At 36.5% G+C, this 19764-nt stretch overlaps 1 protein-coding gene across 1 annotated transcript in view; it reads left to right on the forward strand.

The window, feature by feature from the left end:
* The first annotated feature begins 5569 nt into the window (after positions 1-5569).
* Positions 5570-19764, forward strand: part of LOC141362968 (uncharacterized) — a 30565-nt gene continuing 16370 nt past the window's right edge. The window contains exons 1-7 of the mRNA XM_073865291.1: positions 5570-5693; positions 7001-7075; positions 9224-9328; positions 9559-9663; positions 17710-17814; positions 18057-18161; positions 18402-18506. Of these exons, the coding sequence (XP_073721392.1) occupies positions 7053-7075; positions 9224-9328; positions 9559-9663; positions 17710-17814; positions 18057-18161; positions 18402-18506 (548 nt within the window). The 5' untranslated portion in view covers positions 5570-5693; positions 7001-7052. The remainder of the gene's footprint in view (positions 5694-7000; positions 7076-9223; positions 9329-9558; positions 9664-17709; positions 17815-18056; positions 18162-18401; positions 18507-19764) is intronic.

The following is a 19764-nucleotide window of genomic DNA, read 5'->3' on the forward strand; positions in this document are numbered from 1 at the left end:
AGCTCTGATTAATGTGAATGTAATGTCAGATTACAATGTGTTTGTGTGAGACAGATGAAAAACAGATGCTGTATTAAAACTCATGTTGAAGATTGTGACGATCCTTCAGACTGTATATACAGAAAACAGAGTTTAAGTTGAATACAAGTCTGTATGATACACTGCTGTTCTATACGCTCTTACTGGACATGCTTTGCTTATTTCTATAAACAACATTCATGTGAACAAGTCAAACATTAATAAACACTGCCTTAAGAAGTCAGTTTAGTGTCTTTGTGTTGATTTATTAATTTTGAGACAGTGTGTTTTAAATAACGTATTTATTTATGCATATTTAGAAAATGACTGTCATCCGTTCAAGACTATAAAAAGAAGGAATTTGTAGCTACACCAAATCAGTCACTAATAACCACTAACAAGTGTGAATTAATGTCTTATGTGACAATGGCTATCCTGAGATTTTGATAAGGTTGACGCTTTGAAAACCAGCAACTCCCTGATGAAGAACCTTCTGTGTCCCACTGAAATTCTTAAAATTCAGTAATTGTTCTTGTAAACATAGTCAATGGCTTAAAAAAATGTAAACAGTTGAGAAACTAAACGCATAGTAGCCTATTGGATCTGTGCACTTCTCAAAGTGAACGTTAATCAAACAAAGGCCTGAGAAAAAAAATCATGCATTATCTTGCACTATAACTGCAAAAAGGTTTACTTAATTTAAACTATACCGTATAATGCATGCAATATTATTACATTATATATATATATATATATATATATATATATACACTTAACTAAATGATTATTAGGAACACCTGTTCAATTTCTCATTAATGCAATTATCTAATCAAACAATCACATGGCAGTTACTTCAATGCATTTAGGGGTGTGGTCCTGTTCAAGACAATAGCCGTTTCTCAATATGCGTTCTTGTCTGTACTTGTGTTCTTGTGGACTTGTAAAACGTCATCAGTCGCGGACCAAGTACTGTTCCAATTTAAAGTTCGCATCAAGCCCAAGTTCACAAAAAATCCCCGGATGTGTTCTTGATCCGCCCATTTTATCGAGGATGCATCAGAGGAGACTTGTGTGGACTTATGACAGCGAAGTTTCCCAGAATGCATTTTGCGTCAGGAGTTCGTTCTTCTGAGTCTGTACTTGCAAGTTGGAACTACGAAGGACACAAGTCCGAGTTTGGCGTACTTGGTATTGAGAAACAGCTAATCTCCTGAACTCCAAACTAAATGTCAGAATGGGAAAGAAAGGTGATTTAAGCAATTTTGAGCGTGGCATGGTTGTTGGTGCCAGACGGGCCGGTCTGAGTATTTCACAATCTGCTCAGTTACTGGGATTTTCATGCACAACCATTTCTAGGGTTTACAAAGAATGGTGTGAAAAGAGAAAAACATCCAGTATGCGGCAGTCCTGTGGGTGAAAATGCCTTGTTGATGCTAGAGGTCAGAGGAGAATGTGCCGACTGATTCAAGCTGATAGAAGAGCAACTTTGACTGAAGTAACCACTCATTACAACGGAGGTATGCAGCAAAGCATTTGTGAAGTCACAACACGCACAACCTTGAGGTGGATGGGCTACAACAGCAGAAGACCCCACCGGGTACCACTCATCTCCACTACAAATAGGAAAAAGAGGCTACAATTTGCACCAAAATTGGACAGTTGAAGACTAAAAAAATGTTTCCTGGTCTGATGAGTCTCGATTTCTGTTTAGACATTCAGATGGTCAGAATTTGGCATAAACTAAAAGAGAACATGGATCCATCATGCCTGGTGGTGGCAGTGTAATGGTGTGGGGGATGTTTTATTGGTACACTTTAGGCCCCTTAGTGCCAACTGGGCATCGTTTAAATGACACGGCCTACCTGAGCATTGTTTCTGACCATGTCCATCCCTTTATGATCACCATGTACTCATCCTCTGATGGCTACTTCCAGCAGGATAATGCACCATGTCACAAAGCTCGAATCATTTCAAATTGGTTTCTTGAACATGACAATGAGTTCACTGTACTAAAATGGCCCCCACAGTCACCAGATCTCAACCCAATAGAGCATCTTTGGGATGTGGTGGAACGGGAGCTTCGAGCCCTGGATGTGCATCCCACAAATCTCCATCAACTGCAAGATGCTATCCTATCAATATGGGCCAACATTTCTAAAGAATGCTTTCAGCACCTTGTTGAATCAATGCCACGTAGAATTAAGGCAGTAGAATGCTGAAGACCACTATTAGAGCAACCTGGGCTCTCATAACACCGGAGCAGTGCCACAGATTGACTCCATGCCGCACCGCATTACTGCAGTAATTCAGGCAAAAGGAGCCCCAACTAAGTATACTTTTCAAGTTCATAGTTTTCAGTTGGCCAAGATTTCTAAAAATCCTTTCTTTGTATTGGTCTTAAAGTAATATTCTCTAATTTTCTGAGATACTTTTCCTTAGTTGTCAGTTATAATCATCAAAATTAAAAGAAGTAAACATTTGAAATATATCAGTCTGTGTGTAATAAATGAAAATGATATACAAGTTTCACTTTTTGAATGGGATTAGTGAAATAAATCAGCTTTTTGGTGATATTCTAATTATATGACCAGCACCTGTATATATTTACATCTTTATATTTTCATCTCAGTAAGATGTGTCTGTAAAATGCAGTTCTAGTGTTCTATGTCAAAATATAGCAGTAAATATACATATAATATTTTGTATTATTAATAATATTAATATTAACAGTGATAATTCATTATTGTTATTTAGGTATATGTGTAAGACATATGTGACCCTGAACCACAAAACCAGTATCACCTCAAGGCATCTCGTGGTATAGTCACAAAATGTTTGATTTATTTATTTGTGTTTCTGGACATGATTTTCTGCTGTTTTTCATGTCACTCAGCAGCACAAATTTCTATAAATAGTTTTTTGTGTCTGTGGCACGACTTTCTTTATCGTGTCTTGTTTTTTTCCTAATTTTTTATTATTGTCGCTTGGGGTTTGGGTTAGGATGTAATTTAATGTTTAGGTTTCTAAGTGTTTTTCTTCATATTTTTTAACCATTTTTACTTGGGGTTGGGGTAGAGTTGGGGTTTGGATGTCTGAAATGTAAAAGAAAGTCATTCTAATTCCAAGCGACAATGGTAAAAAAAAAGGATACATAAAATGACATGAAACAAAAAGTTGTGCTACGGACACCAAAAACTATTTATAGAAATTTGGGTGACATGAAAAAGGTGGAAAATCGTGTCCATGAACACAAATAAATAAATCAAATATTTTGTGACTATACCACAACTTGCCTTGAGATTAGGTTGATTTGTAGCAATAGCCAATAATACATTGTATGGGTGAAAATAATATAATATATTTTATGCCAAAATAATTAGGACATTAATAAAGATCATGTTACATAAAGATATTTTTTTTTATTTAAAAAATATTTAGAAAAATATTTAGATTTTTTTCATTTTTAGATTCCAGATTTGGGGAAATGGAAAGCTAATTTGTTCAGTTTTCAGATGATGTATAAGTCTTAATTTCAAAACATTTTCCATCCATTCTGACTGGTTTTGTGGTCCAGGATCACGAATGGTTAATATATTAAATATAAGACCTTCATTATAAAACATTTTAAAACTCATAGCCACAAATCTGAAGAGATTGAAGTACTACAGATAAAAAGTGTTTGCATGATTTAGTGCTCGGTCTGATTTGAGAACCTTTGATGTAGATGAACTTTCATTTATCAAACACTTTATGAAACACTGGCATCTGCTGGTGTGGTTGTGCAACTACAAGTGCACATATCACTGACATCTCATTCATCAATTATACATTCTTAAATTATGCAGCTGTTTATTAAATACATATACACTTCCTTTATTAACTTTTAGGTTTTCTTTATCAAAAGGGTATCTTCACTGTATTTTATCTGTGTTATGAGTATCTTATGGCTTCAGTAATTTAATGTGTGTTTGTTTTAGCAGGTACAGAATCACAGCAGTGTTCATTATGGAATCCACTCTCTTTGTTTTTCTCGTGATCGTAGTGTTTATAATTTTAGTTGCAGTTCTTATAATCTGGCGCAACAACAAGAACAGTAACAGTTTATGTTTTACTGGTCATACTGGTTATACTGGTTACACATCCTGCGTGTAAGCCTACTTTATGTGATTATTGTGCAACGTTTCATGTCAATAAAAAGTATGTTTCAAAATAAATAAATTTATAGAGGATAGAAAACATTATTTATTATTAACACAATACTAATACACAAATGAAACAGAATATTTTCTTCCATAAACATCAAAATGAGTGTGTCTGTGATTTATGTTAATCATTTTTTCTTATAGAATCCACACAAACCAGACGGAATGGGACACAGAGTCAATGTTCTCCTCAGACGAGTGATGAAGGACAAAACTTAAATATGGAGACTATCAGCAACATTTAAAGCAAATAGGACATATACAATATATGCTTTGCTTTCATGTGCCTCGTGTTTTTATTTTTTATTTAAAAATAAAGCAGCTCTTGACAATGATAAAATGTACATATTATATACAGTACTGTAAGATGTATTTCTGTGAATATTCTCTATACTTTATAAGCTCTAATTAATGTGAATGTAAGGTTAGACTTTGAAGGTTCAAGACTTTAAAGAACTAATGGAAAGAAAGGAAAGAATTTGTAGCTACTATAAACTGTCAAAATATACATTTACACCAAACCAGTCACTAATAATCACTAACAAGTGTGAAATAATGTATTATGTGACAATGGCTATCAAGTGTTAGAACCTCTTTTTTTTTTTTTTTTTTTTTAAGTGCTAGAACCTCTTGAATGCAGGTCGTGATTTCAAATGACATCACTGCCAGGCAGATACAGGAAGTGCATGTGTCTGACTCTGAGAGTGCAATTCAATTCAAGTGCAACTGCTGATGTCTGACTCGTGTCCGCACTGAAAGCTTGAGATGCCCCCAATCTCCCCATTAGAAAGAAAATGCGAGTAATGAGGTGCTTTTTATTTATTCAGTTTGTTTTTAATTTAGGCTACATTCTACATGGAAAATCAATTAAATTCGCCGAGTACCCAGTCAAGTATGTTTTTTATTCTTGATAAATGTCGCTCCCAGGAATCAGGTAAAAGTCACCAAGCCACCATTAAACGTGAAATAAACCTAATGACTGTTTGCTAGGTAGCCTAACGCTATAATTACTTTCATAGTAATGGAAAAAAGGTCATGACCAATTTATTAATGAAACGACATTAACTGAAGAGAATCACTGTATGTTTAGTAAATAAAATTGCATTTACAGTATACTTACTGGAGGTTCACATAACAACTACCTACTTCTCTCTCGGTGTAGGGGAAATATAGGAAATCATGCAGCGGACTAAACCACTGTGAGGCGAGGGAGGGAATCAAATGTTTTAAAACTTAAAGCGCATTTTTGCCCCGTTTGCATTTACATTGTTTTACTACTTACACGATTGTTTAAAGTATATATTATTTATAACATCCATGGTTTTACTGAGATGTCACCCCTGAGATGAGGGACCTGCCCACCCCCGGTATTTAACGTACCGCCTATTATTTTATATAACCCGCCGCGCTGTAATGTTTGCTGTTTTCTTTGCTTACAAAGGACAGATTTTCTACCGATGCTTCTACTGAAAAGTAAGTTTTAGTACTTTAATAATTACAGATGTAGGCTATAGGCTATGGAATCGTAGTTTCTTTATGTTAGTGTGATTTGAATTTTGTCGTGATCAAGGCCACAGAGACTACTCACGTGTAATCGAATTCAAACCTAAATGGTTTACGGTTTAAAATAGGTTTAATCGATTTAAAAGTGACGCTGTCATAAATTACAACAAACCCCATAAGTCAAAACAAAATTAATACAAATATGGAATAAAAATGGTTCATTTTTTACTAATACGTTTTGATAAAGGGAAACCGAAACCGAAAGTATATTTCTGCCCATTACACATAGCCTACTGCAACAGAAAGACAAAAACAATTTAACGTTTATAAGTAAATGAGCAGCTTTTGTTAAATTAATGGTCAAATTAATGTTATAAAATGTAATATGGATGTAAAGTATATTTGTGTTCATATATTTTAAGTCATTTTTGTGGGATGTCTTTTCTGAAGTAAATAAATAGACCCACATGAAGTGACAATAATAAGATAAAATCTAAAATCATTTAGGTTAGGTAAGGTTAAAGTCAAAGATTAGAAGAGAACTGACGGGGACTGGGCTTTCTGTTCTTGTCTTATCACTCCGCCGCCATATCAAACGCTCCCCGAGCTTCGCGCCACAGAAATTATGAGGTGATTCGGATGTCACTTAGTCTACGTTTACGCCATAATCGAGAAAACTGAACATTTCGCGCTGTAGTTTTTATATTATCTGTAGCCGTATGCAAGGAGCGGCCATTTTCGCATTATATGGGCAGATATAATACATCTCCATTTATTGCAACATAAAACAATCTCCTCAGACAGCGGAAGCTCGACGAAAACCACAATTCGTTTAAAGAAGTGAAGTTAGCTCTGTGAAAAAATCAGACAGGAAACAAAAACTGATTTAACAGTAAAGATATGCAAATTATGTGAGTACTGTCTTTTATAGTGGAATGAATTAAATACAACCATTACCCCGACGTACAGTTTCAAAAGTGTAGTTTATATCCTTAAAACTGTATCTGTAAATGTTGAAAGATGAATTGTGTCTATAGGAATCAACGTTACAGTCTTTTTTGTTAAACCAAACAGTATAGTCTACTGCATAACTGAAATAAATAAATGATCTGAAGGAAAGACCTAGTTTGGTTATGCTGCAGGCCAATATATTTGTGTATACATGTAGGCTACTATAGCCTATTTTTTATTATTTTAGATTTCCAGTTGCTTATCTGTGACTCATTTTCTTTTTGTAAGGTCATTTTTGTATTTAACACACACATTGTGATCTCCAGGTCATGACTTTCCTCATCAACACATATATCAGTTCTGAACTTTACCTCCGAGATGAGTGCAACAGAGGGACAGAGGTAAGATTGTTGTTGCATGAATCCTGGATCCTTCAAAAGATGCAGCATGGACATAGCCAGGTTTTGAAAATGAAGGAGCAGTTAACCCAAATAATGGTGCCCATTTCTCATGGACTTTTCAAGTCAATGGGGATCATTTTTGGGTGAACTACTTTAGGGTGGATTATGTATTTATTTTTCATGCAACAATGCTTACTATTGATATAATTTTAATTAATAAGTAATATTATATGAACAAAAACTTTTTTTAGTGCACTTATAAATGTTTTCTGCATGACTTTGTTAAAAATGTACTCAAAAATAAAACTAAAATAACATAGCCTATGGGGTGTCCCTACCACACTCTTGTTCCAAAGAGTTTTATTTATTATCCTGCATCTTTTGATAAGCATTGTACGTTGAATTAAATGTCTTGACAAACAGAATTTGTTTACTATTAACAAACATTTATTGTTATTAACACTTTCAATAAATTCAATGAGCTTTACAGAATGAAGCCCGACAAATGAAATGTCTTTATTCAGTTGCTGCCACTGTCAGGGGTGATATGTAAGTTAAAATTCAGGGCTTTTCAGGGAGACTAGTTGAAAATGCCTGAAAAAGTTGAAACAGCGCCATGTGCTGTTTTGGATTGCATGGTCACATTTAACTGAGGATTACATTCGCAAGTCATAAGCATATTACAACAATTTGCGAAGAATAATAAGAATAAAAATCAATATTTTAAAGTTAATTTATAAGTTAATATTCTGAAGTAAGACAATCTTTATGACGTATACAGCCTAAAAATGCGACCCTTCGGAGGCTTCAGCCTTCGGATTGAGAAACGGTCTTATTGGATAACGTTAGAAACACATAACAAACCACGAACAACCTTTTAATAGTAAATGTAGTTTTCTTAATACAGATTAATCCGTTATTGTGTAATTAGAGAGGCTATTAAACGTGATGGCTGTATATAGTGCATATTTATGCATAAAACGTATGGGTGAAGTGTTTTTGGCTCTGTGATTCTGCTGGTTTATTCAATTAAGTGCAATAAATTAATTTAATTTGTATTTAACTTGTATTAATAAAATGCATATATTAATGCTTTTAGGGATTAATAATAATTGAAAGTGATCTTTTGTCTTTGTATATTTATAAATCAAACAGGCACAAGATAGGCCTACACAGCACACAGTCAGATGAACATTATAAACATGCACAAACATTATGGGGTCGTTTTCCGGACAGGGATTAGCTTAAACCAGGACTAGGCCTTAGTTTAATTATGAAATATAACTAGTTTTAACAAACATGCCTTACTAAAAACATTACTTGTGTGCATTTTTATGTATTTTAAGATATGTCAGTGCAAGTTGTTTTCAGTCTGGACAACTCTTGGAACTCTAATCCCACCCATATAAGCTTACATACTACACAGTGTGTGTGATGCATTTTAAAGCTTTAAAGTTGTATGAGGCAGTGTAAAACTGGGCACTAACCAGCAGCTGACCATACTAAGTGATCTCATATTAGTGCTTTTATTTGTCAAAAAACATTGTTGATATAATTTTATAAAAATACTACTTACACATATTGGTGTGATACATAAATATTGTAAATCAAGGCATTTCTTGACTATTTATTAAGAGAAATCACAGCTCTTTGCCTCTAACTCAATGTATTTCAATGGCTCACCATGAGCTTCCAGGAACTAACTAAAGTCTCTATGAATCACGTGAAGGCCGAGCGTGTTGGACTTCAATTGTCAGAAGTCTCTTTCTAAATGGCTATGGGTAGAATTTGTCGGCGCCAACACTCACGGTCTAATAGGGTTAAGCATAATGTATCCATGTATTTTAAATATCTGTTTTAATACTGTGTATTTTATATTTTTCTATTACTGAATCAATAAAAATAGAACGTTTTGAGAATTTCTGAGATCATTCGAATGCTGCTAGTAATGTGTCGTGTTGGTCTTAAATTTTACTCATAATGGTCTTAAAAGGTCTTAAAAAGGTCTTTTAAACATCTTTAAGTATCACCCTTGTAACTATGTAGATTAGTCTGTCAGAGCAAGTTTTTGCCTTCTGAATTTTTTCAAAATGGATTTCAGATTTCTCATGTGGTAAAGTATTTTTCTCTCTGTTTTTGCATCATTAGTGAGAGATCAGGATCACCTGCATCCAGCTCTGATTTTATGAAGAATGACTGCTCCAAAGATGATGGACCAAACTCCACTGAAGAAACACCAACAGCTACTAAAAGGTATTTCATGTGTTTCTTATTACTGGTCACATTTAGACTGCGTTAAGGGATAGGCATAATTTATTTTTTGTGATGTAACTTAAAGCAGAGTTGTGCATCAGTTGTGTGTAGTGTTGCTGTAGTGTCCACCTTCTGTATGCAGTAAATCCCTTACACATGCACTGTTGTCTGCTTATACTGACTGATCACAGATTATAGTAAAATATTTTTCTTTCTTTTTGTGTCATTAGTGAGAGATCAGGATCACCTGTATCTAGCATTGTGTCTATGAAGAGTGACTGCTCCATCGGTGTTCCACCAAACCTCAGTGAAGAAACACCAACAGCTACTAAAAGGTATATCACACGTTTCTTATTGATGGTCACATTGTGTTAAGGATCAGGGCCCATATTCGTAAAAATTCTTAGCGCAAAGAGTTGCTCCCAGTTAAAAAATTCCCTGTGGTGGTTTGTTTACAGTGGTTGATACTGTTTGACGATGTCAACCTAAATGATCGTGCGGCCATCGGGGGCCTACATTGTCTACCCCATTGCGACGACTCTACCTGTAGTCTACCTACCTACGATATCAATATACAGCTACCAGTTTAGTTGCATAGCTTTTAGCTGTGTGCACACGTACCGATAAAAGTAGTTGAAGCTTGAATTTATGTCGCTGGGCCTACAAAACTGCAAGCTGGTCATCTGGACACCAAGTGAGGACATCAAATTGAACATTCCATTTTTCAAAAACTACGGTCGCCGTGATTTCACCAAGTAAGGTGTGATCCTGGATCAACATTTTTTGTTGATCCTGGATCAATGTTTTAATCAAAGATACCCCAACCTACCCTTAACTCAAACCCTAACCATTTTTAAACCCACAAATTAGTGGGAAATAATAGTTTGAGGAGTATTTCTTAAAAGCCCCTAACCCAATCCTAAACCTAAATCTAACATACACACTAATCCTAATCCTGCAATCTGATTGGTTAATGAAAATGTTTATCCAGGACCAACAATTGTGATCCAGGATCACATCGTACTTGGTGAAATCACGTTCACCAAAAAGTACACAGATGCACTAGTGCAACATCTGCAGAATTTCTACTTTTAACATATGCTACCTAGGTTGGCTAATGAAGAAGATAAATCTCTGTCTACATACCTGCAGATCTTTAATGCGTAGTTAAGGGAAGGTTTACAATGTTCTCAATAAATCCCATCACTTCATCTCCAGCACGCAAATGGTTGAGAAACCCAGAGTTCGGTGTGATGAATCTTTCACTACATTTGCCACCATAAGCCTCTGAAATGTACATAACTATTCCAGATGGAGCAGTTGCTACTAGATACTTGACAGTATTTTTTGCATAGTAGCGACTATAAGATTCAGTTCTTGAGTCCAGATTTTTAGCCTTCTGCAAGACACTTTCTGTGCAGTAAATTACACAAGTTGTGTTGGGAAAATTGTCTATAAAAATCCATGGCAAAGTGGCCTTTATTGTTTTGCGAGGCAGCCATGGAATGAGATCCTGGGTGCGCTTAGTAGAATAGAATTTGGTCCTCTGCTGCCAATGCTGATGTTGTGGGGGCAAAACATTGCAAACAAGACACAAGGGTTTTGAATTCATGTAGTGGATTCCCTGTGTACAGCAGACTGTATCTCTATCGTCTTTCAAAATAAACATCTGCAACAGGCAGCAACCTTTCAGAGGATGGGGCAGTTGTCATACCACATATGATGGTAGGTCCTTTGGAGTAGGTGTGATCCTCCATTGCTGGGTCTGACCACTGTGTTTGGGCATTATGGAAGGTCTGTGAGGTAGAATTTGGCTCTCCAGAAACCTCCATCACATCAGGCTCATCTACAGGGAATACATTAAGATACAAATTTAGCAGTGGTGGTCCGTGGTTTCTGTGTTTACTACTTAAATGACGATTTGTTTAGTGGCAGAAAAAAAACATTAGGGGCCATTTACGTCTTGACAAACATCTAGACTGCGTTTAATATTCCCAATATAGATATTCTGTAATGTTAAATGTTAACAAAAAGAGAAAATGAAATTAGCATCTGTCACTGTGTACCATTGTGCCCTCCAAGCTCGACACAATAAAAGTTTATGCAAGGTAAAAACATCACACTGTAAAAAATACTTTGCTGCCTTAAATTTTTTTGTTGAATCAACTCGGATTTACAAGTAATTTCAACTTACTATTATTTATCTTGACTAGAGATGAGTTGTTATAACTACTGGTGAGTTGTTATAACTTATACATTTAAGTTGACTTTTCTCAACTATATTTTATAAGTTGTGACAACTAATTTCTGTTGACATGACTTGTAAATCTGAGTAGATTCAACAAAAAATTTTAAGGCAGTTTTTTAAAGTTTTTTTTACAGTGCAGGCTACCTGTTTACCATCATGGCAGACAGTTTTTCATATATTAATAATATCTAATTCAAGAACAGTTTGGGGAGTAACGCATTACAAAATATAATATATTACAGTAATATATTAGTTTTTGCTGTAACGCAGTAATATAACGCATTATTAATAAAATTTTGATAATATTGTACTCATTACAGTCTTAGTAACGCGTGTTACAACAATGCATTTCAAAATTAGACTGTGTTATTTTTTATTTTAGACCAGGGGTGGCGAACGTCAGTCCTGGAGAGCTGCAGTCCTGCAGAGTTTAGCTCCAGCTCTAATCAAACACACCTGAACAGGTAATCAAGGTCTAAAGAGTTACTAGAAACATTCAGACGGGTGAGGTTTAATTAGGGTTGGAGCTAAAAACTGCAGGGCTGCGGCTCTCCAGGACCGACGTTCGCCACCCCTGTTTTAGACCAATGTCACGCGACCAGCACATCCAGAAAGGAAAAAGTTGCAGGTAAAATAGTATGTCTGTTTCCAGGTGCTGTATGCAACATGTTCATTTACTTTTATTTTGTATTTGAACTGCGATTTGGACGTGGTGCGCGTCAAATATAGACGCATATCTTAAAGAGCCGCTTCTGGAAAGTCCTGTATAAGCATTGACTAAATAAGTGGCCGCAATCAGTTCCGGTAGCGCCGCACACACATAATTCTGAGAGTGAGAGCATAATTGCTAGGCTATTGCGATGCTATCTACAGTTTTATTACAAACAGCAACCTGAACTACAATGTAACATTAATGTAGACTTAAACATGGTTATCTAAATGTAATTTAGTACATTTAAACATCACTGTTTAAAGTTTTATCAGCCTTTGTATGGGAGCCTATATTCGTTGTTGGCAAAAAGCAGTGTTCCTCTGTTTGTCTGTGTTTTATATGTTAGTCTAGATGTAATCCTTATATTGTACTGAAATGAGCTGTATTCCTTGAGGGCTAATCCTCTAATAGCACTTTTTGATAAGTTGTGTCAACCCAGTGCATGCCAGGTTTGTGCTGTGAATCTGAATTAAAAGTGAATTAAAGAATAGAAATGAAAAGAGGTTGCGTGTCTTGCCATGTTATTAGTCTATAGGTTGCATTATAGTCGGCTCTATTGTGTTTGGTATGGAGTGTTGGGAGTAATGCATTACAAAATATAATATATTACAGTAATATATTAGTTTTTGCTGTAACGCAGTAATACAAGGCATTACTAATAAAATTTTGGTAATATTTAACTCGTTACAGTCTTAGTAACGAGTGCGTTACAACAATGCATTTAAAAATTAGACCGTGTTATTTTTATTTATTTATTTCTTGACCAATGCGCGCGACCAGCATCCACACATGAAAAAGCTGCGTGTAATAGTCATGGCTGCGTCCCAAACCGCATACTTTCATACTATATAGTGGGCGAAAAGCACTACTTCTCGTACTCTTTGCCTACTATATAGTACGGAAGTAGGCGGTTTGGGACGCAGCGTATGTCTGTTTCCACGTGGTGTATGCAACATGTTCATTTTTACTTTAACTTTGTATTTGAAATGCGATTTGGACGCGGTGCACGTCAAATATAGACATGTTTCTTAAAGAGCCGAATCTGGGAAGTCCGCGGCTGTATAAGCATTCACTAAAGTGGTCGCAATCAGGTCCGGTAGCCCCGCACACGCATAATTTTGCGAATAAGAGCACTAAGTAAAAGCAAACGGAAAGTTTCTATCGGTCTCCTGTGCTGCTTGAACCTCAGAAGTAAAGAGACTTTTAGAAATCTTGCCAGTAAAATCCATATCACACCAGCAATGACAAGGTAAGCTTTGCTATGATTACAGTCCATATACATAATAGATTGCTAGGCTATTCCTATGCTATCTACTGTTTTATTACAAACAGCAACCTAAACTACAACATAACATTAGTGAAGACTTAAACATGGTTATCTAAATAGTACATTTAAACATCACTGGTAGGTTTTTACCAGCCTTTGTATGGAAGCCTATATGCATTGTTTGGCAAAAAGCAGTGTTCCTCTGTTTGTCTGTTTTATATGTTAGTCTACATGTAATCCTTATATTGTACTGAAATGAGCTGTATTCCTTGAGGCCTAATCCTCCAATAGCACTTTTTGATAAGTTGTGTGAACCCAGTGCATGCCAGGTTTGTGCTGTGAATCTGAATTAAAAGTGAATTAAAGAATAGAAATGAAAAGAGGTTGCGTGTCTTGCCATGTTATTAGTCTATAGGTTGCATTATAGTGGGCTTTAGCTCTATTGTGTTTGGTATGTGTACCATAATTTACCAGACTTTTACCAGATCATTTGTCTATGTTTATGATTCTGACAGTGATTGTTACTGTATTTTGCCATAAGTTTTTACAGTGCCTATTCAAAGCTCGAAGGCCAACACATAACTTCTAGATTTATAAGCAGCAACTAACTACATTTTAACATTTTATAATGCCTAGTCATACTTCTGTTATTTTGATGAAAGTAACTCAAAAGTAACGTAAAAGTAGTGTAACTCATTACAGTTCAGAGACAGTAATATTGTAATGTAACTAATTACTTTCAAATTACAGTAATTTGTAATATATAATGTATTACACTTTGGAAATAACTTGCCCAACACTGTTGGTATGTGTACCATAATTTACCAGACTTTTTCCAGATCATTTGTCTATGTTTTTGAATCTGACAGTGATTGTTACTGTATTTTGCCATAAGTCTTCACTGTGTCTATTCAAAGCTTGAGGGCCAACACATAACTTCTAGATTTATAAGCAGTAATAAACTACATTTTAACATTTTATAATGCCTAGTCATACTTCTGTTATTTCGATGAAAGTAACTAAAAAGTAACGCAAAAGTAGTGTAACTCAATACAGTTCAGAGACAGAAATATTGTAACTAATTACTTTCAAATGACAGTAATTTGTAATATATAATGTATTACACTTTGGAAGTAACTTGCCCAACACTGTTCAAGAATAGCAAACTTAAGGTATTTAAAAAAAATGTATAAACAAAACTAGCAAGCTAGTTGACAGGTGGATAGATGCGTGTGTGTGTGGGAGTATGGTAAAACAGCATAAAGTATACATGTAATTTGAAACTGATGGCTTATAATAGATCCTATACTTAAAAGCACTCTTTTTCTTCCTTCTTGGACAACCAACCAATAACAGTCTTCAAAAGACATAGCAACGGGGTCAGCCCCATCTCCTCACTAGGATAACAGTTTTTGTATTTACCTTCCTCAAAGTTGCTCTCAGATCTTAAATCGCTATTAAGCTAAGACTTCTACATAGAAGTTTTTAAGCTAATTCATGAGCTCTCTGAGAGGATTCTAATAAGTTTTAGGAACATGGGACCAGGCATAGGCGAGAGCAGGGGTGAAAGTACCATTTTTCAGAAAAACTTAATTTTAAAAGATAATGTTTTAGACAGAAATATATCTTTGTGTAACACACAAGTGGGTCAAAAGGGTTGAGATGTTTTCTGAATTACTCATTTCTCTACTAGGATATTTTCTTTAACTTGAAGGTGAAACGCCCACATTTCTAAGAATTTTCTAAGAATTGTTGATAGAATTACATAAAAATACCACCTACACATATTGGTGTGATACATAAATATTGTAAATCAATGCATTTCTTGACTATTCATTAAGAAAAATCACAGCTCTTTGCCTCTAACTCAATGTATTTTAATGGCTCAGTATGAGCTTCCTGGAATTAACTGAAGTCTCTATGAATCATGTGACGACTTCCATTGTCAAAAGTCTCTTCCTAAAGGGCTATGGGTAAAATATGTCTGCGCCAACACTCAACTTTCAACTTTTTTTTCAACTTTATTTCGCCATGTATACAAATACTAGGAAGTTGGTTCGGTATTCTCCATGCAGGCAACACACAGTACAACATACAACATGCAAATGAATTTAAGTTAAGAGTCATTTAGAAGGGCTATTGCATGGGGGAAAAAACTGTAGCGATGGCGTGATGTTTTGGGCAAAATAGCCCTATACCGCTTTCCCGAGGGTAGAAGATTAAACAGACTGTTGGCAGGATGAGAGGGGTCGGCCGCAATCTTCACAGCTCTGTTAATGGACCTAGAGCTATGCAGGTCCATAATAGAGGGCAGGGGACAGCCAATAATCCTCTCTGCTGCCCGGATGACTCTTTGTAGTCTGGCCTTTGCGCGGGCTGACGCAGAGGCAAACCAGACCGTAAGGGAGGAAGTTAGCACACTCTCAATGAATGCTCTGTAGAATTGTACCATGATGGAGGTGCTAAGCAGTAGTCCTTTTAGGCGGCGAAGAAAGAACAGACGCTGCTGGCCCTTCTTCACTAGTTGGAAGATATTATTATCCCATTTGAGTGAGTTGGTAATGGTTGTTCCAAGAACTTGAAGTGCTCCACGACAGACACGGATGCATCATTAATGAGCAGAGGAGGATGAGTCGGGGGCCTTTTACGAAAGTCCACAATCATCTCCACAGTTTTATTGATGTTAAGTTCCAAGTTACTGACTGCACAGCAGGACTCCAGGCGACTAACCTCACTGCGGTAGGCTGACTCGTCGTTGTTAGAGATAAGGGCCTATTATTGTGGTGTCGTCCGCATATTTGATGATTTTGACAGATGGGTCACCAGAGGTACAGTCATTGGTGTACAGTGAGAATAGCAGAGGAGACAGCACACAGCCCTGAGGGGAACCGGTGTTACATGTGCGGGGCTGTGAGAGATATGGGCCCAGCCTGACAAACTGAGTCCTGTTAGTAAGGAAATCAATAATCCATGAGCAGAGGAGAGGGTTAATGTTCAGATGGTACAGTTTACTGTGAAGAAGATTGGGAATTATAGTATTGAAGGCAGAGCTGTAATCCACAAATAGGAGTCTAGCATAGGTATTCCGATTGTCCAAGTGTTGTAAAATAAAGTGAAGTGCAATGTTGATAGCATCGTCAACTGAACGGTTGGGACGATATGCAAATTGAAGAGGATCAATGAGGTGATCGATGGATGCTTTAAGATGAGAGAGAACTAAGCGTTCAAAAGCTTTCATCACTACAGAAGTGAGAGCAACCGGTCTGTAGTCATTCAAGCAGCTGATCTTGGGCTTTTTCGGCACTGGAATGATAACAGCGGTTTTGAAGCAGGCAGGCACTCGGCAAAGTTCCAGGGACTAATTAAAAATGTCTGTGAGCACTGGGGTCAGTTCACTAGCACACTGCTTAAGGGAAGCAGGTGACACCCTGTCTGGTCCACACGCCTTCCTGATGTTCAGACCTTTGAGGAGCCTTCGGACTTCATGCTCCCTAATAGCCAGTGGAGCAGGTGAGCTAATGGAGTGGATGGGAGGGGCCAGGGGGTTGAGTGGGGGGTGCTCACACGATGCTTCAAACCTAGTGCAAAACACATTGAACTTATCTGGTAAGTTTGGGTCAGTGGGAGCTGGTGGAGGTGGCTTTATATAGCCTGTGGCAGATTGTAGACCCTTCCAGACAGCTCTGATGTTCTTGTCATTGACCTGTTGTTCAATCCTTGCCTTATACAACCTCTTAGCATGCTGGATGGTTTTGCTGAGTGCATATTTGGCCCTGGTGTAGGCAGCCGTGTCTCTGCTTCATCTCAACCCTTTTGCTTCTGCTTCTCATGGTCTAATAGGGTTAAACATAATATATTTCCATGTATTTTGATTATCTGTTTTAATACAGAGTTTATTTGATATTTTTCTATAACTGAATTAATAAGAATAGGGGCCGGTTGCATAAACATAGCCGTGACATTAAGACTGCATCTTAACAATGATTCTGACTAACTAGCAATTAGTTAGGGCTAATCAGTCTTATTATTTAGTCTTAAATTTTACTCATAATGGTCTTAAAAAGGTCTTAAATTTAACTTACTGAAACCTGCAAGAACCATGTCAGATTATTATGTAGTAAAATGTTTTTATTTCTGTTTTTTTGCATCATTAGTGATAGATCAGGATCACCTGTATCCAGTTCTGTGTCTATAAAGAGTGACTGCTCCATTGGTATTCCACCAAACCTCAGTGAAGAAACACCAACAGCTACCAAAAGGTATTTCATGTGTTTTTTATTACTGGTCACATTAAGACTGTGTTAAGGGTCAAGTGTATATCATTTTTTTGTGACGTCTCACTTACAGTAGAGTTGTGCATCAGTTGAGTGTGGATTGACATAAAAAAGTGTTGCTGTAGTGTCCACCGTCTGTCTGCAGTCAATCCCTTACACATGCACTGTTGTCTGCTTATAATGTCTGATCACAGATTATTACAGTTTCTTTTTTTGTGTGTCATTAGTGAGAGATCAGGATCACCTGTATCCAGTTCTGTGTCTATAAAGAGTGACTGCTCCATTGGTATTCCACCAAACCTCAGTGAAGAAACACCAACAGCTACCAAAAGGTATTTCATGTGTTTCTAATTGATGGTCACATTTAGACTGTGTTAAGGGTCAGGTGTACTTTCTTTTTGTGACGTCTCACTTACAGTAGAGTTATGTATCAGTTGAGTGTGAATTGACATGAGAAAGTGTTGCTGTAGTGTCCACCGTCTGTCTGCAGTCAATCCCTTACACATGCACTGTTGTATGCTTATAATGTCTGATCACAGATTATTACAGTTTCTTTTTTTGTGTGTCATTAGTGAGAGATCAGGATCACCTGTATCCAGTTCTGTGTCTATAAAGAGTGACTGCTCCATTGGTATTCCACCAAACCTCAGTGAAGAAACACCAACAGCTACTAAAAGGTATTTCATGTGTTTCTTATTGATGGTCACATCTTGACTGTGTTAAGGGTCAGGTGTAATTTATGGTTTGTGACATCTTGCTTACAGCAGAGTTGTGCATCAGTTGTGTGTAGATTGACATGAGAAAGTGTTGCTGTAGTGTCCCACCTTCTGTCTGCATTTAATCCCTTTCACATGCACTGTTGTCTGGTTATACTGACTGATCACAGATTATTACAGTTTCTTTTTTTGCTTTATTAGTGAGAGATCAGGATCACCTGTATCCAGTTCTGTGTCTATAAAGAGTGACTGCTCCATTGGCATTCCACCAAACCTCAGTGAAGAAACACCAACAGCTACTAAAAGGTATTTCATGTGTTTCTAATTGATGGTCACATTTAGGCAAGGCAAGTTTAGTTGTATAGCACATTTCATACACAGAGGTCATTCACAGTGCTTTACATAGAAATGAGAAAACAATATATAAAAGAGAAAACAAGAAAATGTAAAAATAAGAGATACACGATAAAATCAAAATAAAAACAAAGATACATGAGAACAATTAAAGAAAATAAATGTGATTTTAATAAAAACAGTTTAAAATGTTAAAAAAATATATAGGTATGTGACAAAATGACGTAATACGCACGAGCGCTTTGTTCCCACGGCTGGGTTCCCAGCAGGTATTCAGCGCCGGACGCGTTGGTGACTTAGGAAATCTGCCATATCTTTGCTTTGTGAATACCTCTAAAGCCCATATCGTCGCTGTCCGATGAAAACCACGTATGTCCATTTTGCCGATTTTGAGATTTCTCGACGGATTGAATGTCCAGGTTTATTTCCGTATACAGTATGCTTCACATAACTAAATTGCCAACGAAAAGTTGTAAAATCATGTCATCTGATTTTCACGTATATCCATTTGGTGTCAAAGCTGTCAATCACTCCCCATATCTCCCGCACTGTGGAAGCATCTCGCCGGTCTCGTGAAGTTTCTTTGAAGCTCAGCACTGGATAGCCGAATAAACATAGCCTGGTGAGTTTCCTTCATCTAGGTAAACGTTTCCCACCTGACGGCAGACGTACGTCTAGGAGTGACAAAATTACGGTAGGACTGTGCAAACAAAGTATCTGTCTAGCAATTTAATAAATTTTAAATAAATATTAAATAAACTAAGCGTATTTAAAGCAACACTATGTAGTTTTTTTACCTTTAAATAATGTCTCTAAAATTATTTCAGTGATAGAACAACTTTTAATTGGACAAATTGTACTGTTG

This window comes from Misgurnus anguillicaudatus, unplaced genomic scaffold (genome assembly GCF_027580225.2).
Source record: "Misgurnus anguillicaudatus unplaced genomic scaffold, ASM2758022v2 HiC_scaffold_31, whole genome shotgun sequence".
NCBI lineage: Eukaryota > Metazoa > Chordata > Actinopteri > Cypriniformes > Cobitidae > Misgurnus > Misgurnus anguillicaudatus.